General features: G+C 47.7%; 1 protein-coding gene across 1 annotated transcript in view; it reads right to left on the minus strand.

Moving 5' to 3' along the window:
- The window catches only part of IREB2 (iron responsive element binding protein 2), a 143,688-nt gene that overhangs the window by 94,020 nt on the left and 22,538 nt on the right, over window positions 1-27,130 (minus strand). The window contains exons 2-7 of the mRNA XM_040413632.1: window positions 14,330-14,381; window positions 14,146-14,235; window positions 12,172-12,337; window positions 11,151-11,288; window positions 7,936-8,145; window positions 7,756-7,825 (exon numbers count right to left, since the gene is read on the minus strand). Of these exons, the coding sequence (XP_040269566.1) occupies window positions 7,756-7,825; window positions 7,936-8,145; window positions 11,151-11,288; window positions 12,172-12,337; window positions 14,146-14,235; window positions 14,330-14,381 (726 nt within the window). The remainder of the gene's footprint in view (window positions 1-7,755; window positions 7,826-7,935; window positions 8,146-11,150; window positions 11,289-12,171; window positions 12,338-14,145; window positions 14,236-14,329; window positions 14,382-27,130) is intronic.

Below are 27,130 nucleotides of genomic sequence, written 5' to 3' on the forward strand. Positions count from 1 at the left end.
GGTGCCGGATGTAAATTTTAAGCTGTGGAGCATTACAATGTGGTCAGATCCCTTGTTTAGGGATCATACAAAAATTCTACCATGACATATCTGTGTTGGTCCCATGTTTATATGTGCCTGCACTGCTGAGAAAAAACGAGATTTTTGTATAACTTACCAGTAAAATCTCTTTCTCGCTCTTCCTTGGGGGACACAGGAAACCTTGGGTATAGCTCATCTCCATAGGAGGCGTGACACTAAGTGAAAGACTGTTAAGCCCCTCCTCCAGCAGCTATACCCTCAGCCTGGAGCGAGCGACTACCAGTTATGTGCCCAAGTAGTTAAAACAAAGGCAAGGATCAACCTAATTAACACCAACAAGTCAAAACTCCCGTCAGGGCAACCAAAACAATGGGTGGGTGCTGTGTCCCCCAAGGAAGGGCGAGAAAGAGATTTTACTGGTAAGTTATACAAAAATCTCGTTTTCTCGCCCAATTCCTTGGGGGACACAGGAAACCTTGGGACGTTCAAAAGCAGTCCACAAATAGGGAGGGACCACAACCCAAGATAAATTAAAGCACCATAGGCATTAAGGCACCGCCGCCTGCAAGACCAGGCGGCCCAAAGCAGCATCCGCCGATGCATAAGTGTTCACCTTGTAGAACTTGGTGAAAGTGTGCAAAGAAGACCAGGTGGCCGCCTTACACAATTGTTCAGCCGAAGCTCGATTTCGCTGAGCCCAGGAAGCCCCGACCGCTCTGGTAGAATGAGCGGTAACACCAAAGGGCGGTTCCCTGCCCTTAGCACGGTAAGCCTCAGCAATAGCCATCTTGATGAAGCGGGCAATAACCACTTTAGATGCCGCCAGCCCCCTGCACGGACCCTCCGGAACCACAAATAGAGAATCCGAGCGCCACAAGGGTCTAGTTACATCCAAGTAGATCCTCAGAGCCCTAACAACATCCAGACGGTGAAGATCCCGTTCCCGAGGATGAGACGGGGACGGGCACAGAGAAGGAAGGACAATATCTTCATTCAGGTGAAAAGCGGACACCACCTTCGGAAGGAAATCCGGAGCGGGGCGGAGAACCACCTTGTCCTGGTGAAAAACCAAGAGGGGTTCTACGCAAGAAAGTGCCGCCAATTCAGACACACGCCGAAGAGACGTGATGGCAACGAGGAAAAAAAAACTTTGCAAGACAACAAGCGAAGGGAAACCCTGCGCAAAGGCTCGAAAGGAGAAGATTGGAGAGCCGTCAGCACAACATTAAGATCCCAAGATGGAACGGGAGCGCGATACGGGGGAGCATAGTGAGCAACCCCCTGAAGAAAAGTCTTAACTGGACCGAGCGGAGCCAGAGGTCGCTGAAAAAGGATCGAAAGCGCTGAGATCTGACCCTTTAGGGTACTGAGACCTAAACCCAAGTCCAGACCAGACTGCAAGAAGGATAAAATCGTGGGGAGAGAAAACCGAAGGGGATGAACATCTAAGGTCTCGCAGAAATTCAAATAGGCCCGCCAGGTTCGGTAATAAATCCTGGACGAAGCCGGTTTACGCGCACGAATCATGGTACGGACCACGTCGGCAGAAAACCCCCGCCGCGTTAGGACCGCGGTTTCAATAGCCACGCCGCTAAACGTAGCGACCCTAAATGCTGGTGGAAGATCGGCCCTTGAGAGAGGAGGTCTTCTCTTAGAGGCAGAGGCAAGGGGGCGTCTGCCAGGAGCAACATAAGGTCGGCGTACCAAGGACGACGAGGCCAATCCGGGGCTATTAGGATCGCAGGCGTGCCCTCCGCCGCGATCTTCCGAAGGACTCGTGGAAGAAGAGGCAGGGGCGGAAAAACGTAGAGGAGAGAGAACTCCGTCCAGGGAAGGACGAGCGCGTCCGCGCCGTAAGCGTCCGGATCCTTGGTTCTGGCCATGAAGGTGGGAAGCTTGTGGTTGAATCTGGAGGCCATGAGATCCACGTCCGGACGACCCCAACGGAGGCAAAGAGACTCGAAGACGTCGGGGTGCAGAGACCACTCGCCCGGGTCGATCGTCGTCCGGCTGAGGAAATCCGCCGCCCAATTGTCCACTCCCGGGATGTAAATGGCCGAAATGGCTGGAACATGAATTTCCGCCCAGCGAAGGATTAGAGACACCTCCCTCATCGCCGCCGCGCTGCGAGTGCCCCCCTGATGATTTATGTATGCCACAGCCGTGGCATTGTCCGATTGGACACGAACAGGGTGACCCTGAAGCAGCGAAGTCCAATGCCGGAGTGAAAGGAGAACCGCCCTCAGTTCCAGAACGTTGATCAGCAGTTTGGACTCCGATGGAGACCAAGTGCCTTGTACGGACCGAGGAGGAAACACCCCCCAACCCCGCAGACTGGCATCGGTGGTAATCACCAACCAAGTTATCGGCAGGAAGGACTTCCCTTGGAGAGGGGTCCGTAACCACCAGAGGAGAGAGGAGCGAACCTGGGGGGGGGAAGGGGAAAGTGCTGATCCAGACTTTCCTGGGACTTGTCCCATGCGGACAGAATGGCAGTCTGAAAGGTGCGGGAGTGATACTGCGCGTAGGGGATTGCTTCGAAACAGGACACCATCTGTCCCAAGACCCGCATGCTGAACCGGAAGGAAGGATGGCGGTGGGTCAGAAGGCTCCGAACCGACCGATGAAGGAGCTGGCGTTTCTCTGACGGAAGCCAAACCTCCGCTGCATCTGTATCCAGCAGCATCCCCAGAAAGATCAGTTGCCTGGATGGAACAAGAGCGGATTTGGGAAGATTGATAATCCAACCGAACCGGCGTAAGGTTTGTAGCGAGAGGTCCACACTGGCGGATGTCAGTGACAGAGAGGGTGCCTTGATAAGGAGATCGTCCAAATATGGAAGAAGAAAAACTCCCCTGGAACGAAGTAAGGCGAGGACAGGGGCAAGGACCTTTGTGAAAACGCGAGGGGCCGTCGCCAGCCCGAAGGGGAGAGCAACGAACTGGTAGTGGTCGGACCCCACTGCAAAGCGCAGAAAGCACTGATGACACCGAGCGATTGGAATATGAAGGTAGGCGTCCTGGATGTCGATAGAGGCCAGGAACTACCCTTTTTCCAGAGAGGCCACCACCGACCTGAGAGACTCCATCCGGAATCGCTGAAGACGAAGGAAACGGTTTAACCGTTTTAGATCCAGAATGGGACGAACCGAGCCTTCTTTTTTGGGGACCACAAAAAGGTTCGAATAGAACCCCTTGAATCTTTCTTCCATGGGAACCGGAGCGATGACCCCTTTGTCCAGAAGGGTGCGAGTGGCAGTAAAGAAATCGGCCGCCCCTTGGGGATCCCGGGGAACCCGGGAGCGAAAGAACCGAACTGGGGGGAGGGACGTAAACTCGAGTTTGTACCCGGAAGACACAACTTCGAGAGCCCAGGCGTCGGAGACGTGCGCCTGCCAGAAGTCCCTGAACAGGAAGAGACGTCCCCCCACCCGGGTGGGTGGGGGCGCACCTTCAGGTAGTGTTCTGCTTGGTCGCGGGAGGGCGAGCAGGCTGTGACTTGCGCCAGGAGGGCTGGGTCCGAAAAAAAGGTTTCTTACGTCTGTCTTGGACAGAGTTAGGGGATGGACCTGAAGAGGTGCGAGGTGCGGGAGCCCTGCGGGAAGACCTGAAGCGAGAAAAAGTGCGACGGCCTCGAGTGGTGGTCCTAGTCCTAGATTGAGGAAGATGCGTACTCTTCCCCCCCGTGGCTTCGGATATGATTTCATCCAAGCGGGTCCCGAACAATCGAGAACCAGTAAAGGGAAGGCCAGTAAGAGACCGCTTTGACGTGGAGTCCGCCGTCCAAACCTTTAACCAAAGCTCCCTCCTGGCCGAAACGGCCAGGGCAGACGAACGGGCTATGAGAGCCCCCGCATCAAGAGATGCCTCACAGACGAATTTGCCGGCTTGAACGATAAGTTGGGCTAGAGCACGGAGGTCCTGAATAGGGACGTCGGATTCAAGCTCCTGATCCAGCTGAGAAGCCCACTCTGAAACCGCTTTTCCAGCCCAAGCGGAAGCAAAGACCGGCCGGAGGGCGGAACCGGAGGCTGCAAAGATACCTTTGGTAATGGCCTCTATACGGCGATCCTCAGTGGATTGTAAGGAAGAGCCATCAGCAACGGGAATAGCCGTGCTTTTTGCCAAACGGGCCACCGGGGGGTCGACTTTGGGTGGTGACGCCCAGTTTGTAATGCAATCCGCCGGGAATGGATAACAGATATCCAACTTCTTAGGCAGGGTAAAACGGGCATCAGGGCGGCCCAGGCCTTGGAAACCACCGACGAGAAGTCAGTGTGGAGGGGAAAAACTGCAGACGTGTGTTTATGGCGAAAAAAGGAAACACTGTTTTTTTCAGAATTAGGAGGATCATCGTGAATCTTAAAGGTATCACGAATATTGTTAATAAGATGGCCCACAGCAGAAGCCAGTTTTGAAGGCAAGGCCGAGTCCATATCACAATCTGAATCAACTAGTTCCCCTTCAGAGGGCATATCCTGTATCGAGGAAGGGCCCGACTGAGAGCGCACCCTTGGGGGTGATACTGAAGCATCCGAGGATGATAGGCGCTCCGCCCTAGACCGCTTCTGGGGTTGACGGGCTCTGGAGGTGTCGCCTGGAGTGAGGGACTCAGACGGGTCAGCTAAGATAGCGGACCCGGAGGGCCCAGCAGGGGAAATATCCGGCTGCGATAAGGGCAATACCTCTGCAAGGCGGCCCACAACGTTAGAGAGGCTGACCACAGCCTGGGAAAGGGATCTAGCCCAGTCAGGGGGATCCAAGAGGCCAGGGGGTGACACAACAGATGGCGGACCCTGTAATGGGGCTTGCAAGCCGAGCAATGCGGGTCAGGCTGCCCTTGAGGAAGGGGCGCCTTACATGCGGTGCAGGTGTGATACCAAGGACCGGCCGGCGCTGAGGGGTCAGACATGTTGGCTGAAGTAATATAAAAGCGTCCAGGCCAGAGGGGTGCAGAGCTAGAAGGGGTCAACAGTCCTACCAGGTCACAGTGGGAGCGGACGGCAACAGCAGCGGCAACAGCAGCGGCAACACCTGAGGTAAAAACGATCCGTCCTGAGAGCAGGCTGGCACGAAGAGGAGGCGGGGCCAGCGAGGAGCGGGAAGAAGATGTCCGCACCCCCGACTGAATGTCTAACATGTACAGGAGAAGCGGAACGAAGCTCCGCCCCCCGCTGGAACTTTCGCGCGCGCGCGATTCAAACAAATATGCCGCCGAGAAAATATTGCCCCCCGACCACCTCCTTATACACTGGCGGCGAATGACACACCGGTAGCCGGCAAGAGAAGTCAGCCGGCAGCTGAACACAGCGGCAGCACTGGCCGAGATAACAAAAGGCGGCCCCACATGGCCGCAGCACCTGAGGTAAACTTGTGCAGTAAACCCTCCCCCACAGCACCGCTCCGTCCTGCTCCACACACAAAGGGGGGAAGCCGACAGTAAGCCTTGTAATGTGACAAGGCTAGGCAGAGGGAACACAGAAGTTAGAACCCTAACAGAGGGGGGGGGGGGGTAGGAACGGCTGCATAGCCACCTCACCAGTCGACGTTTTCACCCTCAGTCCATCCAGCAGGGACGCCCCTTCAGCCACTGGCACCGAAGTGGCAGGAAGCTGGAGAGGGGCTTGCAGGCGGGCGACCCTTGTGCTGGCGGGATGCAGGGGAGCTGGGCTGCCCTGGTCCTCCTTTTCTTCTGTGGGGGAGGCAGCAGTGCGGATAGCCGGCACTGGCGCAGCTCAACCCCGGGAAAACAGAGAGGTCTTTGCGACTCTGTTGTCCCTGTTGAAAAAGGGAAAAAAGTTGAAAATAATAAAAAGAGAAAAAAATAAAATCTTTAGCAAAGACAGCTCTGCAGTGCAGAGAGTGTCTTGCCTCCTTGACACTAAGCAAAAAACTGGTAGTCGCTCGCTCCAGGCTGAGGGTATAGCTGCTGGAGGAGGGGCTTAACAGTCTTTCACTTAGTGTCACGCCTCCTATGGAGATGAGCTATACCCAAGGTTTCCTGTGTCCCCCAAGGAATTGGGCGAGAAATGATGTTTTAAAGGGATTCGGTCATCAGATTTGAGGCCTATAACCTAAACATATGGTCAGGTCCCTACTAATACCCTGAATCCGAAACTGACCTTATTAAATGCGCCTGTGGCTCTATTATCATATAAAACAGGTTTATATAACCTGTCACTCACGTACCAAATGTGTCCAAGGGGACGTCTCATCATGCAGGGTGCCCGGCTGCAGCCATCTCCTTTCGGTGCCCAGCGCCGCCTTCCGACTAGAAATCGCCGCCCTCCCTTTCAATAGAGCCGCCTACCTCACGTCATCGCCGCCTCTCTAACCTCAGCGCCGCCTCCGAAATCGTCCGCTCTCCTCAGCCAGGTTATACCTAGTGCGCACTCGCGGGATCTGGCTGAGCAGAGCGGACGATTTCGGAGGCGGCGCTGAGGTTAGAGAGGCGGCGATGACGTGAGGTAGGCGGCTCTATTGAAAGGGAGGGCGGCGATTTCTAGTCGGAAGGCGGCGCTGGGTACCGAAAGGAAATGGCTGCAGCTGGGCACCCTGCACGATGAGACGTCACCTTGGACACATTTGGTACGTGAGTGACAGGTTATAAAAACCTGTTTTATATGATAATAGAGCCACAGGCGCATTTAATAAGGTCAGTTTTGGATTCAGGGTATTAGTAGGGACCTGGCCATATGTTTAGGTTATAGGCCTCAAATCTCATGACAGAATATATGTAAATGAGTCTCTAGGAGCAACAGGGGCGTTGCCATTACACCTAGATACTCAGCTCTCTCTTCAACTTCCAGGCCCTATACATTTTGATTGACAGGGCCAGGCAGTGAAAATATTATCACTAACTGGCCCTGTCAAAGTGGAGAGGCTGCAGCAGTTGCAGGGAGAGAGAATATCCTCTAGGTGTAACGGCAACACCCCTGTTGCTCCTAGAGGCTTATTTGCATATGATAAAACTTCATTTTTCTCAGTAATGCGGGCACATATGAACATGGGACCAACACAGATGTCTTCAGCTAACAAGTGCACATGCAACATGTCAGACAGTTTCATAGGTACAAATCTGCTGACAGATGCCCTTTAAATGGCGTGTACACGCACATTTCTGACAGTTAGACTGATCTTACAGATGATAAAATTGGTCCTCGTTGATTATAACAATAAAACCTCTATATTACCTATAATAATGGAATTATACACTACAGTCGTAATTGGCATTTTTTTAAACACACATCAGATCAGTTTTCTAGTAAATTTCAATCCGATCAGTTCACTATTTACTCCAACCAAATTAAGCCTCATCCACAGGAAAGTATACGTTTTTTAGTCTGCAAATTATAGAACATGGCCTATTCTGATCCGCAAAATGCAGTCCATGAACCCATTAAAGTCAATGGGTCTGCAAAAAAAATGCGGATGGCACATGGACAGCATCTGTATTTTTCAGATCCGCAGTTTGAGGACTACAAAACGGATACGGTGTGCACGAGGCCTTAGAATTATTTTGGTCTGATTGGACAGAAATCGGTTAGCTATCTGTCCAGATTAAAGGCACCCTTAGATCAACATAGGATTCCATTATGATCTAAAGCCAGTTCAATAGAAAATAGAACCGCGGATGGTCTAGCCATGGAGGACATCATAATGCTAAAATGTGGCTTTATTACAGTCATGTGACGGCAGCCTTACAAAGGAAACAGCCCTTTGTTTTTAGCCTTACCTTAAAAAACTGAAGTCTTTCTTTATTCCGGATAAACTCAATCTCAAGACTTTTAAGTGCGGCTTCTGGTCTATAAATGGCAGGATTACAAAAAGTTATACGTGTAAATGTGACATAGCAAATAAGTGAATAAAAAAACAAACAAAAACAAACTACTTAATATGTTAAGAGGGGTCTTACTCTGGAATAGGTTGCAAATGAAAAGGACATAACATTGGGGTGTTTTCTATCTGTTCACGAGAGCTCCTGCTTGATATTCCCGAATCACAGGCTCCTCTACAGCTACTTTGTCCTCTACAGTGGGACTTCATAACTGCTGATTTAGCCGGTGAGAGCTTGGACGCTGGTCTGTGTGAATCAACTGTTGCGGTAGGAACAGTCTGTGCTGCACTGTTGTGAGAGGGAGTCACATGAATAATATGCTATTTCATATACTTAAAGGGGTTGTCAGATATATGTTTTTAAACCAAATTAATAAAAAAATTAAAAAACATAAAAAAAGAATTTGTATACTTGCCTTCCTAAACACCTCCATTCCAGCACCACACCTGTCCTCCCCAGTAGCTGTGATTTTTTTTGGCTGGAGCGTTGCCATGTTGTACGCTAGCTGTGACCACTGCAGCCAATCATTGGCCTTATCCACTACATGTGGGACTGCTGCAGTCAAGACAACAATGGCCAGCAGAGATGAGGAGCAGTGGCACAGGGAATGGAGTGAGTTTTGGAAGGCAAGTATACCTCCTTCTCCCTTTTAATTGAAGGGGTTATCGAGCCTTTACTAAGTGTTTGCCTATTCTCAGGACAGGATAGGCCATCACTAGCTGATCAGTGGGGGTCTGACACCCCATACCACCGCCAACCAGCTGTTCGGGTGTAGCTTTGTCGCTGGATGTCAGCACCGAACTACACAGCTCTGTCAAGCTTCTGAAGTCAATGGGAACAGTTCTGGAGTAAGGGGCTCCCTCCACTACACACTTGACGGAGCTGTGTAGCTCCAGCACTGACTTCTAGTGACAGAGCTACACCCAAGCAGCTGATTGGCAGGGGTACAGGGTGTCGGACCCCCCGCCAATTAGCTAGAGATGGCATGTCCCGAGAATAGGCACGTACATCCTCGACAAGGAGGCTTAAGATGTGACATAGGCAAAGATATATCAATACTGGTGTAAGGTAAAACTGTCTCAGTTGCCCACAGCAACCAATCAGATTCCACCTTTCATTTTTTTAGACTATCTTTAAAAAATGAATGGCGGAATCTGATTGGTTGCTATGGGCAATGAAGCCAGTTTTCCTGTGCACCAGTTTTGATAAACCTTCCCCATTGTGTGACAAAACTGCACCAGTCTGCACTGTGTGTATCTTATGTATTACAGTCTTAGTAAATTTGCCCCATTATCAAAACATGCCCACAATAACCCTGGGTACACATCTGCTTTAGTAAATAATTTTGATCCTATTTAAAAAGAAAAAAAAAAAAATTCTGGAGCATCTTTTCTTGCTGTTTCGTCTGTTATTCCTTCGAGAAGTTCTTGAATAAACTGACAACAGGGTAATAGCAGTTGTGGAGAGGGGGTCCCGTCATAGTCTTACCATGCCCGTTCAGTGCTGACAATGTCAAACTGTCACCCAGTTGTCAGTTTACACATACATATCCAGGAGGAAAAGCGGAGGACAATGCAGAGTTCTAAGAAAACATGGTCCAGAGTCATTATTTCATATGAAATAGAAGTATCTAATAAAACAGACAGGAGTGGCAACACTCTTAAAAATAAAACTTCAGACGTTAACAACATGCTAAAACTGAGCTGCTAGGAGAGGACTGAATACACAAGCCAGTCTGCAGATACGCTCCCCGGCTGTCACTCCCCTTGGGGAGATTTATCAAAACCGGCGTAAAGGAAAACTGGATTAGTTACCCATAGCAACCAATCAGATCCCACCTATCTTTTTTCAGAGCTCCCTTGAAAAACGAAAGGATCAATCTGATTGATTTCTATTAGCAACCAAGCCAGTTTGCACTGGCTTTGATAAATCTTTCCCCAGTATCTTACACGTGCTCATTCTTGTGCTCTAAATGACAAAACCAAAGTTTGGTAATTCTATTGCCATTTTTTCTTTTTGCAATGGCCATTTTTTTCAAACGTGACCGCAGGAAGGGGAGTAATCGTTGACTCAGATACTCTATAAACGGTCACTGCCATTGACAGAACATGTTGACGCCATTAATTTCTGTAAAGCTTAGTCAACAGTAAAACCCAATATGGTTGGCTCTCTGTCATTTTTGGGAAAATAGCTGCCACAATAAAAAAAGCTTGTTAGTTAAACCAACCACAAGTTTACAGCCATATTATATATTTTTTTAAGAAATCCCCGTCTAAATGAAAATCTAAAACAAAGAATGCAACGTACAACAATATTACACTTTAATCAACCATCAGGGACTGAAGTGGTATTCCAGGATTTTACCACTAATGGCCCATCCTCAGAACAGGCCATCAATATCTGATCAGCACCATCCCGATCAGCAGTTCTGCAGTAGCTCCGGCACTACACAGCTCGCCACTGTGTAATGGATGGAGCTGGTTATTGCAGAGCTGCTCCCGTCCTCCCACTGAAATTAATGGGAGCAGTAACCAGCTCAGTCTACAACATGACGGACAAAGCTGTGTAGTTCCATCGCCAACTTGTGGCACCAAAGCACCTTTTAAACAGCTGATCTGCAGGGAGGCGGGGTGTTCAGAAACTGATGGCCTATCTTGAGGGTAGTGGGTGGGCAATCTGCAGCACTCCAACTGTTGTGAAACTCTAACTCCCAGTATGCTCCATTTATTTCTATGAGAGTACTAAAAAGAGCAGAGCAAGTATGCATGCTGGGAGTTGTAGTTTCACAACAGCTGAATGCTGCAGGTTGCCCACCTCTGTAAGGCCATCAATAGTGAAAATCCTGAAATATCCTTTTAGGTAACCTAAAAAAACAGCATATGAAATTTTGGTACCTACAGACCTAGGTTTGGTTTTGGTACCTACAGACCTAGGCCTCAGTCACACACAGTAGTTCTGGTCCATGTCCAATCCGTGTTTTTTGTGAAAAGCACGTGGACTCGTTTATTTCTACGAGTCTTCAAAAAAATAAAAATATATAAATAAATTTTAAAAAAATGCAGACAGCACACGGATGTCATCTGTGTGCTGTCTGCATCCAGGCCGCTGTTCCACAAATTACAAAACATGTCCTATTCTTGTCCATTTTGCTGACAAGAATAGCTAGTCCTATAATAGGGACCAAGGAAAGTGCAGGATGCACAAGGCCATTATGTATATTTTGCAGATCCGCAGTTTGCAGAGTCATGTGCATGGACGCATTCAAAGCCTATTTATTAAGACAGACAAAATACCATTTAGTAAAATCCAGCTGCAAAGAATGATCTACAATGAGGTCTGTCGGACAGACTGGGTTCACTAGTTTTGGATCTCTGTCAAGTTTCTTCACAGCATCTCTCATTGCAGCAAAGTCTACCATTGCAGGAATGCCACTACAATGAGAAAAAAAAATAATATATATATACATTTTCAAATATTTGAAAAGAACAATCCAACACATTTCTCTCAAAAGAGTTAAAGGTGTGTCCTGGACTTAAAGAGCACCTGTCAGCAGGATTAACCCTATTAAACCAGGTATACTGCCTGGTTGGGTCAATTCTGCTGATTAAAACTGAAGCGCTGAAGCCCTCTTTTGCATAAAGTATTTTTGCTCAGGAACACCATAACAGATCTTCACATGGCAGGTATCAATTTACTCAGCAGGATCAATCTTACAAGGCAGGGTTTATCCTGCTGACAGTTGCTCTTTAAATATTGATAACTTCTCCATAGGATAGGTCATCAATATCTGACTCCCAAGCACCCCTACCGATCGTCTTTTGGAAGGGGCTGTGACACTCAGGTGAGCTTTGCAGCCTTCTTCACCTGTGACATCACATCTATAGCTTTTCTATGGCTCAGTCCCAAGTGAATGTGATTGAGCTATAAGGCTACTATACAATGTATGACGATATACTTGGTATACAGTCCAAGTACTACCACTTCTTCAAATAGCTAATCGCATGGGTGCTGGGAGTGGGACTCGCCAATATATTATCGACCTATAACCTACAGGGGTTATTAGATATTTAAAATGTTTAATTCAAGAATTTAAAATATTGTAGGAAAAAAAAAAACTCATAGGGGGATCATTTATTAATCTGAAATATGCCTAAATAAGGCATATTTCCGGCGCAGATGGTGGCACAACGCTTAGTTGCGCCGCTATCTGCGAATTTTCCCAGCTCAAGCCGGGTGGGCTTAATAAATACGCCCGATAGTTTTTATATACAATTCCTGTGTTTTATACAATAACCACCACCATACAATACTCACGTGAAATCCTGCAGGACAACACGGGCTGGAAGGAAAGGAATTTCTTGGCATTCACAGTTAGTTTTCCACTTCAAAACTTTTATAGCATCATCCTCCTTTACCAACACACCATCACAATTACGCACCACAGCTTCCAGCACCACTCGGATGCAGAAAGGCAAGGCTTCTGCAAATAGAATAAAACATGTTAAAATATAATCTAATGAACAGTTAAAGGGGTTGTCCTGCCTAGGTACTGACAACCCCTACTAGTATGTGCCCAAATAATACAAAAAATAATAATACACTCCCCTGTCCATAGTGCTACAGCTCCCTTCTCGGCCAATTTGAGTCCCCGCTGGACCAGAAGTGGCTGGTGCTGCAGCCAATCGTATGCTGCACCGCTGAAACACATGGCCGCTGAAATCAACGATAGGCTGCAGCAGTGAGAAGACCAAGACACTTCCGGGATGGCGGATACCCGAAGTGCCATGGGTTAAGTCAGCTCCTAAGCTAGACAATCCCTCTAAATACTGATTAAAAATCCTCAGGATAGGTCATCAATATTTAATCGTGGGAGCTCTAACTCATTACAACACCACTGATCAATTGTTTGAAGCAGGTGCAGAACTGAGGCGAGTGCTGCGGCCTTTTCTTTGGCCAGTGATGTCAGATCCATGGTCATGTGGCCTCTGTCCAGCGCATTCTCATTCAAATAAATGGGACTGAGCTGCAATACCAACCATAACCGCTATACAATGTACGGCACGGTGCTTGATATACTGTGAGGTTGTAGTAATCATCTGAGCGCTGATGGACCCCCACCAATCAGATACTTATCACCTAGCCTTAGGACAAGTCATCAGTAGAAAACCCCTTTAAAAAAAGGGGCTGCCTCAGAATGTCAACCCATCATATGCGCGATCAGATCATGGATGAGTGAGGAAGCAGGTTCCCCACTCCGGCCCTTCTGATGAGATCCAGAACTGAGAGGTGCTCGGGCGGATCCAGCCCATTTATGCATTATATGGATGGTCTTTCAGCTAAATGACCACCATTTAATGCTACAATTACAATGCAACAGTCACTGCTGGGAAAATGAGTGGGCAGATAAAGCCCAACCTGTTGACTTGGTGAGACTACCCCTCTAACTAATAAAGTAAAAGAAGTAAAGAACAGTTGTTCCTTCAAATTTTCTTAATATCCAGTAAATGCAAATAAATAACCCACATTTACAGCATCCTACCAGGATTTAACAAAATGGCTGTAGGCGGTCTATTGCTTCCCTGATGCAGACTGTCTTTTACTTTTTGAGCAACATTTCTATCCAATTTACCTGGGAAAATTTGCTTTATAAATGTTCATTCTTTTATACAAATGTGCCTAATCTCACCTCCAAATGAATATGGAGCCACTATTGTGTTTTCAGCTAAAAGCACTAAAGCTGTAACTCAATGGCTGGTAAATTGGATCCTCCCATTAAAAACACTAATATTACAATGACATCCCCATGGAGCCTTACAGTACGTTTTAAGAGGACCCGTCACCTCTCCAGACATGTCTGCTATAGCAACTACTTGTATTCCCTTGTAAAAATTATATATGATGCACAATTCCTTTATTATTCCTGCTAGAAATTCTGAATTAAACTACTTGGAGCTTGAAATGAAGATCCAGATGGGTGTTTCCAGTTAGGGACGTGTCCCTGCACAGTCTGACAATAATCAACTAGTGCTGCCAGTGTCAAAATGTGCAGGCACACCCCCTGAACTGGAAAAACTCATCTGGACCTCTATTGCAAACTGCTAGTAAGTCATTCAGACCTTCTAACAGGAATAATAAAGGAATGACAAAACATAGAAAAAGAGTCATAAGAAAAGATGCTTCAGAATAGTTATTACATGGGGAATGGAAGTAGTTACTAAAACAGAAATGTCAGGAGATGTGACGGGTCCTCTTTAAACCTGCACATTATTCTGGCAGTTCACTACTCACCATACTCTGAGCCCTGCAACTTAGAAATATTGAAAAAAGTTTTATCTGGACTGCACTCGAGAGTTTCCACCAAGTACTTGAAGGGGTTGTCTATGGATCGATATGAAAAGAAATGGATTACATATTGATATTACCAAAGAAATACACTTGACACCTCACATTAGTGAACTTGAGACCAATCTACCTTTAACGTTAGCTGAATGCGTCATCCTCTTATCTCCCCGACCGTCACCAGCCTGAGAAAACATAGTAAAACACTCAAGTCCAAAAAACGCAATTAACCTCGTTTATAGCTACACTTACAATAAAAGGGAAAAAGTGGATATCAAATTATAACAATCTAATGACAAGGACAGGTGCACTCTGCGATCTTACCAAGCCCTCAAACTGGTGTTAAAATTGAGAGATTAGCAAACATGTCCTATTATGAGGACATGTCTGAGCCCGAGCACCGCGCCAAGGTTTCTCAAGTAGCACGGGTCCTAACACTCACCTACCTGAGCCGTATGGGCAATACCAGGGGGCGAATTATAGGAGTGTGAGGACCGACTCACAGACCACTCGCCAGTTAACTCCTGGTATTGCCCATACGGCTCAGGTAGGTGAGTGTTAGGACCCAAGCTACTTGCGAAACTTTGGCACGGTGCTTGGGCTCAGACATGTCCTCATAGTAGGACATGTTTGCTAATCTCTCAATTTTAACACCAGCTTGAGGGCTTAGTAAAATCTCAGAGTGCACCTGTCCTTGTTATTAGATTGTTATACTATCACATCTACACAATTGCTATCTTGTGTAGGATGTCTATTGTGGTACTTGTGGTCCGCTGCAGGCATCCTCCACTGTATGCATGTTTGCTGGGCATCACCATTAGCAACGGACTATAAGTGCAGGATTTGCTCCCCTGTATATATGTGCATAACTGCATATGGGTTGGAGCATTTCCTGCCTGTTGAACACCACGCTATTTCTGTTAGTTTATATCTAATTATAACACGTTTTTTATAAATTATTCTTTGTCATCTGTGCCTTGCAGTCGTCTTGATAGATTGCAGTAGGGGTTGTTTGTAAATGAATAAACTAACTCACATGGGAAAGGTCTAGTACACCATACTTCATTTTCTAGAAAGCAATGAGGCTCACTGACTAAGGGTTCATGCACACGTATTTTTTATGGGTCGGATGCAGAGCAATTCACTTTAATGGGGCCGCAAAAGATCCAGACAGCACCGTGTGCTGTCCGCATCCGTATATCCATTCCGTTGCACTTGCAAAACAATAGAACATGTCCTATTCTTGCCTGTTTTACAGACAAGGATAGGACAATTCAATTATGGGCAGAATTTGCAGACCGCAAAAACTGCTATGGCCGTGTGCAGGAGCCCTAATACTAGATGCCCCTTGTCTAACAGGACAACGGGAAGATCTTCATGCCCTCACCGTCCGGACTGTTTTGAACCAGTTTAGCTATGAGGTGGGCATTGGTTGCCTCTACTATCCAATAAGGACAAACAAAATCTTGGAATCCCATGCGGTCTGACACTTGCAGTTTCTCTCTATACTTACTATAAGACACACTTTCAATCTGCATACACAAAAGGTGCATATAATAGCAACGAAAGGCACATAGCAATCCCCTAGAGATGTTAAAGGGGTAGGACAGTCCATCAATATCAAATTGGTGAGGGCTGGACTCTTGGCATCCCAACCAATCAGCAGACTGGGACTGAGCTTCAATACCAGACACGGCCACTACCGCAAAACCAGACAAAGCGGCGCCCAGTAAAGAATGGCAGGGACGCTGCCCTAACTAGGGCATCAATCAGTATTGACGTCCCGAAGCATCTCTTGAAGGTCTAACCACCATACAGGTGCACATAAGTATTAACGGTAAACATAAAAAAAGATCCTAGCACAATGCACCGGTTCTGGATCTTTTCAATGTTACATACCTATACACAGCAAAGTTCAGACAACTGGGCTAGGACAGAACTAGAAGAACTTTACAAAGTTCCAGCACTTTATGCACTGCCTCAAACACAATTAATTTTCCACAATAAGCGCTTCACAATCAAGTCACCTCTCTCATGGCGGGCAAGGAGAAGGTGTGGATAAACCTTAAAGTAGAACTCCTGGCAAAATGTTTATTCTCTACTGCTAGAGAATAAGCAGCCGCATCCGTTTTGCAGCCGCATCCGTGATCAGTGTTTCCTGTCCGTCAAAAAAAATATGACCTGTCCTATTTTTTTGACGGACAACGGTTCACGGACCCATTCAAGTCAATGGGTCCGTGAAAGAACACGGATGCACACAAGATTGGCGTCCGTGATCCGTGGCCGTAGGTTACTTTCATACAGACGGATCCGAAGATCCGTCTGCATAAAAGCTTTTTCAGAGATGAGTTTTCAATTCGTGAAAACTCATATCCGACAGTATATTCCAACACAGAGGCGTTCCCATAGTGATGGGGACGCTTCTAGTTAGAATATACTACGAACTGTGTACATGACTGCCCCCTGCTGCCTGGCAGCACCCGATCTCTTACAGGGGCCTGTGATCCGCACAATTAACCCCTCAGATGCTGCACCTGAGGGGTTAATTGTGCATATCATAGCCCCCTATAAGAGATCAGGGGCTGCCAGGCAGCAGGGGGCAGACGATTAATCGAGTAATCTAATAAGAAAAAAATAATAGACTGTTTTCCTTTATAAAAACTCAGACCCCCTGCCATTAGTCCCCAACACCCTTTGTTCCCCACTGTGCCATCAGCTCTCCCCACCCAGTTCCATCAGCTCTCCCCACCCAGTTCCATCAGCTCTCCCCACCCAGTTCCATCAGCTCTCCCCACCCAGTTCCATCAGCTCTCCCCACCCAGTGCCATCAGCTCTCCCCACCCAGTGCCATCAGCTCTCCCTCACCCCAGTGCCATCAGCTCTCCCTCACCCCAGTGCCATCAGCTCTCCTTCCCCCCAGTGCCATCAGCTCTCCTTCCCCCCAGTGCCATCAGCTCTCCCTCACCCCAGTGCCATCAGCTCTCCCTCACCCCAGTGCCATCAGCTCTCCCTCACCCCAGTGCCATCAGCTCTCCCTCACCCCAGTGCCATCAGCTCTCCCTCACCCCAGTGCCATCAGCTCTCCCTCACCCCAGTGCCATCAGCTCTCCCCACCCAGTGCCATCAGCTCTCCCTCACCCCAGTGCCATTAGCTCTCCCTCACCCCAGTGCCATCAGCTCTGCCCCCATTGTGCCATCAGCTCTGCCCCCATTGTGCCATCAGCTCTGCCCCCATTGTGCCATCAGCTCTGCCCCATTAGCTCTGCCCCCATTGTGCCATTAGCTCTGCCCCCATTGTGCCATTAGCTCTGCCCCCATTGTGCCATTAGCTCTGCCCCCATTGTGCCATTAGCTCTGCCCCCATTGTGCCATCAGCTCTGCCCCCTTGTGCCATCAGCTCTGCCCCCTTGTGCCATCAGCTCTGCCCCCTTGTGCCATCAGCTCTGCCCCCTTGTGCCATCAGCTCTGCCCCAATTGTGCCATCAGCTCTGCTGCCATGCTCCTCCTGACACCCGGATTGCACAGCGTCACTGGTTTCTATGACGCTGTGCACTCCTGGCGCCTGGCCTTAGTTGCGCCCCCACCCCCTCGGTTTCACCAACTTACCTTTCCAGCAGGGGCGCTGCCGACACTCCATCGTTCTGCGCTGCTCTGCTCCTGACGTCACACAGTGCGTCAGGTCACGGCGTGCGTACGTCAGGAGGTCAGAGCAGCGCGGGACCATGGACGTACTGTGGAGTGTCTGGAGGCCGCCTGCTGGAAAGGTAAGTATTCCAAGCGCCGCGGGAGACCACGGAGCGGGAGTAATAGCAAGCGCTTCACTCTCGCTCCGTGGTCACATGACACAAACGAATCTTCGATGCAAAAAATTAGCATCGAGGATTTTTTTGTGTCGAATTACTCGATTTAATCGAGTAATCGTTTCAGCCCTAGTAGAGACCTTTGTTTGCAGAACTTAGGAGTGTTTATACAGTCTGTTTTTGTGAGAAGAGGTTTAGACAGATACTCAGATGAGAAAAATAGAGCGAATCTAAAATGATCATATGTTGTAAGGTTTACATTAAAAGGGAACCTGTCACCTCCAAAAGTGATATAAAACTGCCAGCATTACTTTATAGCAGCCCCCAGTCTGTTATTGATCATGTGTGTGAGAGCCAGAAATTTGATAATCCCCACTTGAGAAAAACGCTTTAACCCATTAAAGGACCAGGCCATTTTTTTGCAAATCTGACCAGTGTCACTTTATGTGTGAATAACTTTAAAATGCCTTTACTTATCCAGGCCATTCTGAGATTGTTTTTTCGTCACATTTTGTACTTCATGACACTGGTATGAAAAAACAAAACCCAAATTTACCAAAAATTTGGAAAAATTTCCAAATTTCAATTTCTCTACTTCTATAATACATAGTAATACCTCCAAAAATAGTTATTATTTTACATTCCCCATATGTCTACCTCATGTTTGGATCATTTTGGGAATGCCATTTAATTTTTTGGGGACGTTACTAGGCTTAGGGTACTTTCACACTAGCGTTTTTCTTTTCCAGCATAGAGTTCCGTCACAGGGGCTCTATACCGGAAATGAATTGATCAGGCATATCCCCATGCATTCTGAATGGAGAGTAATCCGTTCAGGATGCATCAGGATGTCTTCAGTTCAGTCGTTTTGACTGATCAGGACAAAATACGAGAATGCCGGATCCGTCCTTCCGGCCTGCGCATACGCAGATCGGTAAAAATGTAAAAAAATAAAAATACAAGACTGATCCGTCTGTCCGCATGACAAGCGGAGAGACGGATCCGTTCTTGCAATGCATTTGTGAGACGAATCTGCATCCGGATCAGTCTCACAAATGCTTTCAGTCACATCAAAATCGGCGGATCCGGCGGGCAGTTAAGACGACGGAACTGCCCGCTGGATCACACTGCCGCAAGTGTGAAAGTAGCCTTAGGCCCCTTTCTTACACGGGCAAAATTTCTGTGCGGGTGCAATGCGTGAGGTGAACGCATTGCACCCGCACTGTATCTGGACCCATTCATTTCTATGGGGCTGTGCAGATGAGCGGTGATTTTCACGCATCACTTGTGCGTTGCGTGAAAATCGCAGCATGCTCCTCTTTGTGCGTTTTCCACGCAACGCAGGCCCCATAGAAGTGAATGGGGCTGCGTGAAAATCGCAAGCATCCGCAAGCAAGTGCGGATGCGGTGCAATTTTCACGCACAGTTGCTAGGAGACGATCAGGATGGAGACCCGATCATTATTATTTTCCCTTATAACATGGTTAGAAGGGAAAATAATAGCATTCTGAATACAGAATGCATAGTACAATAGAGCTGGAGGGGTTAAAAAAATAAAATAAAAATTATTTAACTCACCTTAATCCACTTGTTCGCGAAGCCCGGCTTCTCTTCTGTCTTCATCTTTGCTGTGCACAGGAAAAGGACCTGTGGTGACGTCACTACACTCATCACATGGTCCGTCACATGATCCATCACCATGGTAAAAGATCATGTGATGAGCGCAGTGACGTCATCAAAGGTCTTATTCCTCAAAGAAGACGACAGAAGAGAAGCTGGGCTGCGCGAACAGGTGGATTAAGGTGAGTTAAATAATTTATTTTAATGCCTCCAGCCCTATTGTACTATGCATTCTGTATTAAGAATGCTATTATTTTCCCTTATAACCATGTTATAAGGGAAAATAATACAATCTACAGAACACCGATCCCAAACCCGAACTTCTGTGAAGAAGTTCAGGTTTGGGTACCAAGCATGCCGATTTTTCTCACGCGCGTGCAAAACGCATTACAATGTTTTGCACTCGCGCGGAAAAATCGCGCATTTTCCCGCGACGCACCCGCATCTTATCCGGGCCAAAAACATGACGCCCGTGTGAAAGAGGCCTTAGAAGTTTAGAAGCAAATCTTGAAATTTTTCAGAAAATTTCAAAAACCCACTTTTTCAGGACCAGTTCAGGTCTGAAGTCACTTTGTGAGGCTTACATAATAGAAACCACCCCAAAACTACCCAATTTTACAAACTACACCCCTCAAAGTATTCAAAACTGATTTTACAAACTTTGTTAACCCTTTAGGTGTTCCACAAGAATTAATGGAAAATAGAGCTAAAATTTACAAATTTCACTTTTTTGGCAGATTTTCCATTTGAACCAATTTTTTCCAGTTACAAAGCAAGGGTTAACAGCCAAACAAAACTTTTGCCCTGATTCTGTAGTTTACAGAAACACCCCATATGTGGTCGTAAACTACTGTACGAGCACACGGCAGGGCGCAGAAGGAAAGGAATGCCATATGGTTTTTGGAAGGCAAATTTTGCTGGACTGTTTTTTTGACACCATGTCCCATTTGAAGCCCCCCTGATGCACCCCTAGAGTAAAAACTCCAAAAAAGTGACCACATTTTGCAAACTACGGGATAGGGTGGCAGTTTTGTTGGTACTATTTTAGGGTACGTATTTTTGGTTGCTCTATATTACACTTTTTGTGAGGCAAGGTAACAAGAAATAGCTGTTTTGGCACCGTTTTTTTTTTTTTTTTAATTTACAACATTCATCTGACAGGTTAGATCATGTGGTATTTTGATAGAGAAGGTTGTCACGGACGTGACAATACCAAACATGACAACTTCTTTTGGTTATTTGTTTCAGTTTTACATAAAGCTTTTTTTTAAAAAAAAAAAAAAAAAAAAAAAAAAGATTCTTTAGTGTCTCCACATTCTGAAAGCCATAGTTTTATTTATTTTTTGGGCGACTGTCTTGTGTAGGGGCTCATTTTTTTCAGGAGATGACGGTTTGATTGGTACTATTTTGGGGAACGAATGACTTTTTGATCACTTGCTATTATACTTTTTGTGATGTAAGGTGACAATAAATGCCTTTTTTTACAACGTTTTTATTTAATTTAAAGTATAACTGTCATATTATTTTTGGGAGTATTGGATTGTGGTGATTAATATCTCCTTGGTGGCCCTATTTCAACTTTTCACTGTGTATTCAATTACCCCTTAATTCCACAGTTTGGTTCCCTGTACTGCCTACTTTTACCTCTGCTTAAAATAGGGTTGCTAGGCATGGTCCGTCTATCTGTTGAAGGATGGAGGACGCAGAAGCAGGCTGCGTGCAAGGTCAGATTACTGACAGCCAGGGACTGTAAGTAAATGATTAAAGCCAGGTCCTCCCCAGCAGCTGATAACAGTGCCTGGGCTGTGTGCACTTCTCCCTGTCCCTGCGTTTGGCAGACGCTCCCTCACTCAGCAGAGCTGGAGCAGCGCAGACCAGGGAAGGGAGATCTGCAGTGCCGCCTCTCCCTCCCTCCCCCCGCTTTGAGATCCCGCGCGTGCGCACAGGCTCAGCCTGATGCACCGTTGCGGACTGCTGGCATCAGCTTCTTCTTGCACTGTGCGCACGCGCCGAGAAGGGGACACTGCTACAGGTTGCCGGAAAGGTTTACTGCGAGTAAACTAGAGATGGGAAGTTCGGATCTTTCACATGAATCGGTTCATTCAAATGAAACCGATTCAGGAATCGAATCTTCGGTTCATTCGCTGAGCTGACAAGAAGCAAGTGAACCGAAGCTTAGGTTGCGCATGCGCGGATGCTTCGATTCACTTGCTGACTTGTCGGCTCTTGGTCTGAGTCAGGAAGTTTATTCTTTAAAACCCTGTGTGTAATTATCTACCCCACTGTAGGAAAAAAACAAGCATCCAGGGGGGGTGAATTTAACACTGGGGTAAATAATATAATTAAAATGAAGGGTTAAATGTGTAACTCTCTCAATAGTTATCGAGCTACTGAATGAGACAGAAGGAGGGATGCCTTTAACATAAATATCTCCTTGAGAAGCCAATTTGACCCTAAAGGGTTAATTCAACCTGTAATCTAAACTCTGTGTCCTGTCACTTCTCTTATCTCTCTGCTCTGCTATCAGTGAACCTTTCCAGGATATATTGTTTCACATGCAGGTGTCAGGGAGCCGCTATCTGATAGCAGGAGAATCCCTGAACTTCAGGGAGACTTGAGATCCCTGGATTGCAGTTTTATGCAGACTGGTTGCTAAGGGCTGAATCTTATTAAATATGGGGTAAGTCAGTCTAATAGTAACTGATTCTGGAATATCATGTTATTACTAACTACATATATGAAAATTTAAATTAGGGTCTAAGTGTTATCCTTTAAAGCTTTTGGTGGGTTTGGAACCAATGGTGGTCTGTGGATGACGCACCGTTACGGGGGGGGGGGCGCGGATCTGTGGATGACGCACCGTTACGGGGGGGGGGGGGGGATGTGGATGACGCACCGTTACGGGGGAGGGGGGATCTGTGGATGACGCACCGTTACGGGGGGGGGATCTGTGGATGACGCACCGTTACGGGGGGGGGGGGGGGTGTCTGTGGATGACGCATCGTTACGGGAGGGGGGGGGGTCTGTGGATGACGCACCGTTACGGGGGGGGGGGGCTGTGGATGACGCACCGTTACAGGGGGGGGGGTCTGTGGATGACGCACCGTTACGGGGGGGGTCTGTGGATGACACACCGTTACAGGGGGGGGGGGTCTGTGGATGACGCACCGTTACGGGGGGGTCTGTGGATGACGCACCGTTACGGGGGCGTCTGTGGATGACGCACCGTTACCGGGGGGGGGGGGATGTGGATGACGCACCGTTACGGGGGGGGGGGGGGATGTGGATGACGCACCGTTACGGGGGAGGGGGGATCTGTGGATGACGCACCGTTACGGGGGAGGGGGGATCTGTGGATGACGCACCGTTACGGGGGAGGGGGGGGGGTCTGTGGATGATGCACCGTTACGGGGGGGGGCTGTGGATGACGCACCGTTACAGGGGGGGGGTCTGTGGATGACGCACCGTTACGGGGGGGGGGGTCTGTGGATGACGCACCGTTACAGGGGGGGGGGGGGGTCTGTGGATGACGCACCGTTACGGGGGGGGGGTCTGTGGATGACGCACCGTTACGGGGGGGTCTGTGGATGACGCACCGTTACGGGGGGGTCTGTGGATGACGCACCGTTACGGGGGATCTGTGGATGGCACTGTTATATATGTGCCATCCACAGACCCCCCAGCCCATAACAGTGCCATCCACAGATGTCCCAGCCCATAACAGTGCCATCCACAGATTTCCCCCCCCCCCACCACCAGTGCTGCAGTATACAAATATAAAATGTCTCATTCAATGTTCAGTGATTAAACATGCCCCCCCACTTTTAATATTACCGTACACCTTAACAGCTTCTGTACAACGCAGGCAGGCAGGGTGGCGCGTCTCTCACTGACTGCTTCATTCATTCAAAGTAGGCGGCGCAGGCACGTGACATCAGGGAGTTACGCTGCCGCCTGCCTGCATTCTACAGAAGCTGTTAGGGTGTACGGTAATATTAAAAGTGGGGGGGCATGTTTAATCACTGAACATTGAATGAGACATTTTATATTTGTATAGTGCAGCACTGGAGCGGCGGGGCCGGAGTACAGTGACTGCACCGCCCCGCCGCAATTGCCGGCCCCCAGCTCCTCCTCCCAGTCCCTCCCCGCTCGCTCATACATCGCAGCCTGCGATGTAAAAATGTCAGCATTCACCCCATAAGACGCAGGGGCATTTCCCCCCCATTTTTGGGGGGGGGAAAGTGCGTCTTATGGGGGGTGAAAAATACAGTATATTCTTCTATTGGTCTTAATATGCTTAATTAAACTATACCATTATCACCCCTTCCTGCCTTTCCTTTACTTATAAAAAGCGTTTTTATCAATATGCAAATTACCTTACTTTGTGCCCAAGGGGCTGTCCCTCATTGAGTTGTGTGCCCAGCCGCGCCCCAACTGCCGTCTCCTAGTGCCTAGAAAAAAAAAAGCCGCCCAGTGCAGTGAATACTAATGAGCTGGGCGGCTTTTTTTTTTTTCTCCCGACGCGGTGAAATCCCGCGCATGCCCAGTACTATCTTCCTGGCATCAGCCTCATCTTGTCGCTCCGTGCCTGCTCTGGATAAGGTCCCCGGCACCCTCCAGCTCCAGTAGAAGATAGTACTGGGCATGCGTGGGATTTCACTGCGTCGGGAGAAAAAAAAAAAAAAAGCCGCCCAGTGCAGTGAATACTAATGAGCTGGGCGGCACTAGGAGACGGCAATTGGGGCGCGACTGGGCACACAACTCAATGAGGGACAGCCCCTTGGGCACAAAGTAAGGTAATATGCATACTGATAAAAACACTTTTCATAAGTAAAGGAAAGGCAGCGAGGGGTGATAATGGTATAGTTTAATTAAGCATATTAAGACCAATAGAAGAATATATGTCACTTTATATGCTCTAACGGCCTGTCAGTGTCCTTTTAAATTTTACACAATACCAGCATTTTTTAAACAAATTCTGAGCTATAGGTTTTTTTTTTTTTTTGGGCGATTGTCTTAGGTAGGGGCTAATTTTTTGCTGGATGAGGTGACGGTTAGATTGGTACTATTTTGGGGGCATAAGCCTTTTTGATCACTTGTTGCACTATTTGTGATGTAAGGTGTCAAAAATGGCTTTTCGTCACAGCGGTTTTTTTTTATGGTATTTAAATCGGACAGGGTGGATCATGTGATATATTTATAGAGTCGGTTATTACGGATATAAAATAAGGGGAAAGGGGCTTTTTTTTTTTTTTTACTTTATTAATTTTTTTACTTTATAAATTTTATTAAAAACACTTTTTTAAACTTTTTTTTCCTCTTTACTTTATTACTGATGTTCACTTTTGGGGGTCTGATCCCCTCTGCAATGCATTACAATACATTTCAGCAGGCACCCATTTCAGCAGGCACCCAGTTCCGATCACCGCCCGCCGGTGATCGTAAATACACAGGACGTACCTATACGCCCTGTGTTCTTAAGTGCCTGCCGATTCATTTCAGCAGGCACCCAGTTCCGATCACCGCCCGCCGGTGATCGGAAATACACAGGACGTACCTATACGCCCTGTGTCCGCAAGAGGTTAATCTCCATGAGCGCTCTGTTTCCTGTGAGCTTGAAGGGGGCAGCGGCCTCCTTGCTTCAAATCGAGCAAAGCCCGCCTCTTGCCTGTCCCCTCTCGACTGTGATTTACATATTTTCTATTCCTTGGGATCGCGCAAGTCTGGCGCCTGCGCGGTGCGCCCCTTGTGACTGCACGATCCCATCTCGAGCTCCCGCAGTCAGCCGGGCATAATTTTCTCACTGCGAATGCGCCGGCTAGATTGCACGCACCGGCAAGAATCAGCGTGTGCGCTCGCGAGGTATATTCACAGCACGAGCGTGATCACTGGCTGCAGGAGCAGGAGAACTCAAGCCAGTGGTCACGCTTTGCCCCTGACCCCCACCAGAAACTCAGGTAGTAATTTATAAATGTTAGTCTGGGCCAGAAACGTTATATAAGCCCAAGATGGGCTAAATGGACTACACTTATCCCTAAAACGATTATACAATTATAAATGCATAGGACACTTTTTTTTTCCCCACACAAGAAAAAAATAAACACACTGTGCCAGCCCTGACAACATCAATAAAGATCTACCCTCATCATCTTCCTAAGGGTACATGGCCGTTCCGTGGTGAGAGTATATGTGGCCGCAAAAGTGTGATGTCCGCATCCTTTGCTTCATTCCGTGGCCCGGCAAAAATGATAGAACAGGTCCTATTTTTGTCAGTTTTGAGGACAAGAACAGGCAATTCTATAATGGGCCACCCGTTCCAGTCGTGTGAATGAGGCCTAACTCCTGTTATATACATTATAAGGCTATATGCACACGGCCGTGTGCACTCCGCATCACGGACGGGGACCTAATGGGTCCGCAATTCCGGAGATGCGGAACGGAGGCACGGAACAGAACACCGGAAGCACTACTTTTTTGCGGTGCTGACAGACCACGGACCCATTCAAGTTAAATGGGTCCGTGCCGCTGCACGGATGTTGCCTGCACGGAACGGACGCATGACGGCCGTGTACATGTACCCTTAGGAAGATGATGAGGGTAGATCTTTATTGATGTTGTTAGGGCTGGCACAGTGTGTTTTTTATTTATTTATTTTTTCTTACTTGTGTGGGGGGAAAAAAAAAAAAAGTGTCCTATGCATTTATAACTGTATAATCGTTTTAGGGATAAGTGTAGTCCATTTAGCCCATCTAAGGGCTCTTTCACACTTGCGCTTTTCTTTTCCGGCATAGAGTTCAGTCGTCGGGGCTCGATGCCGGAAAAATCCTGATCAGGATTATCCCCATGCATTCTGAATGGAGAGAAATCCGTTCAGGATGCATCAGGATGTCTTCAGTTCAGGACCGGAACGTTTCTTGGCCAGAGAAAATAGCGCAGCATGCTGCGCTTTTTGCTCCGGTCAAAAATCCTGAACACTTTCCGCATCATACGGATCCGGAATAATAGCCCATTGAAATGTATTAGTCCGGATCCGTCCTAACATCTTCAGTTGTTACGACGCAATGACGGATCCGGAAGTTGCATCTGCGCCTGCGCCAGGAAGTAGGAAGGGCTTGGCTGGCGCGAAAACTTCCACTAGACAGCCCGCGCGTGAGAAGACAGGGCGTGAAAGAAGCTCCTGGAGGTGAGTATTGTGTGTGTGTTTGTCCCTTGCATATTTTATTTTGTAAAACAAACTAGAAATTTTCTGGTAAGAAATAATTTACATACCGGATCCGCTCATCAGTACACGACGGATCCGCACGACGGATCCATCGAAACAGCACTTGATGTTGGCTTCAGGATTTCCGTATCCGTATCTTACCAAAAAAGCCGGAAAGACGCATCCGGAAAGAAAAAATTATGCGTTCTTACGCGTTTTTCCGGATCCGGCGTGTAATTCCGGCAAATGGAGTACACGACTGATCCGGACAACGCAAGTGTGAAAGAGCCCTTATGCTTATGTATAACGTTTC

Source organism: Bufo bufo, chromosome 1 (assembly GCF_905171765.1).
Source record: "Bufo bufo chromosome 1, aBufBuf1.1, whole genome shotgun sequence".
In the NCBI taxonomy this organism is placed as follows: Eukaryota; Metazoa; Chordata; class Amphibia; order Anura; family Bufonidae; genus Bufo; species Bufo bufo.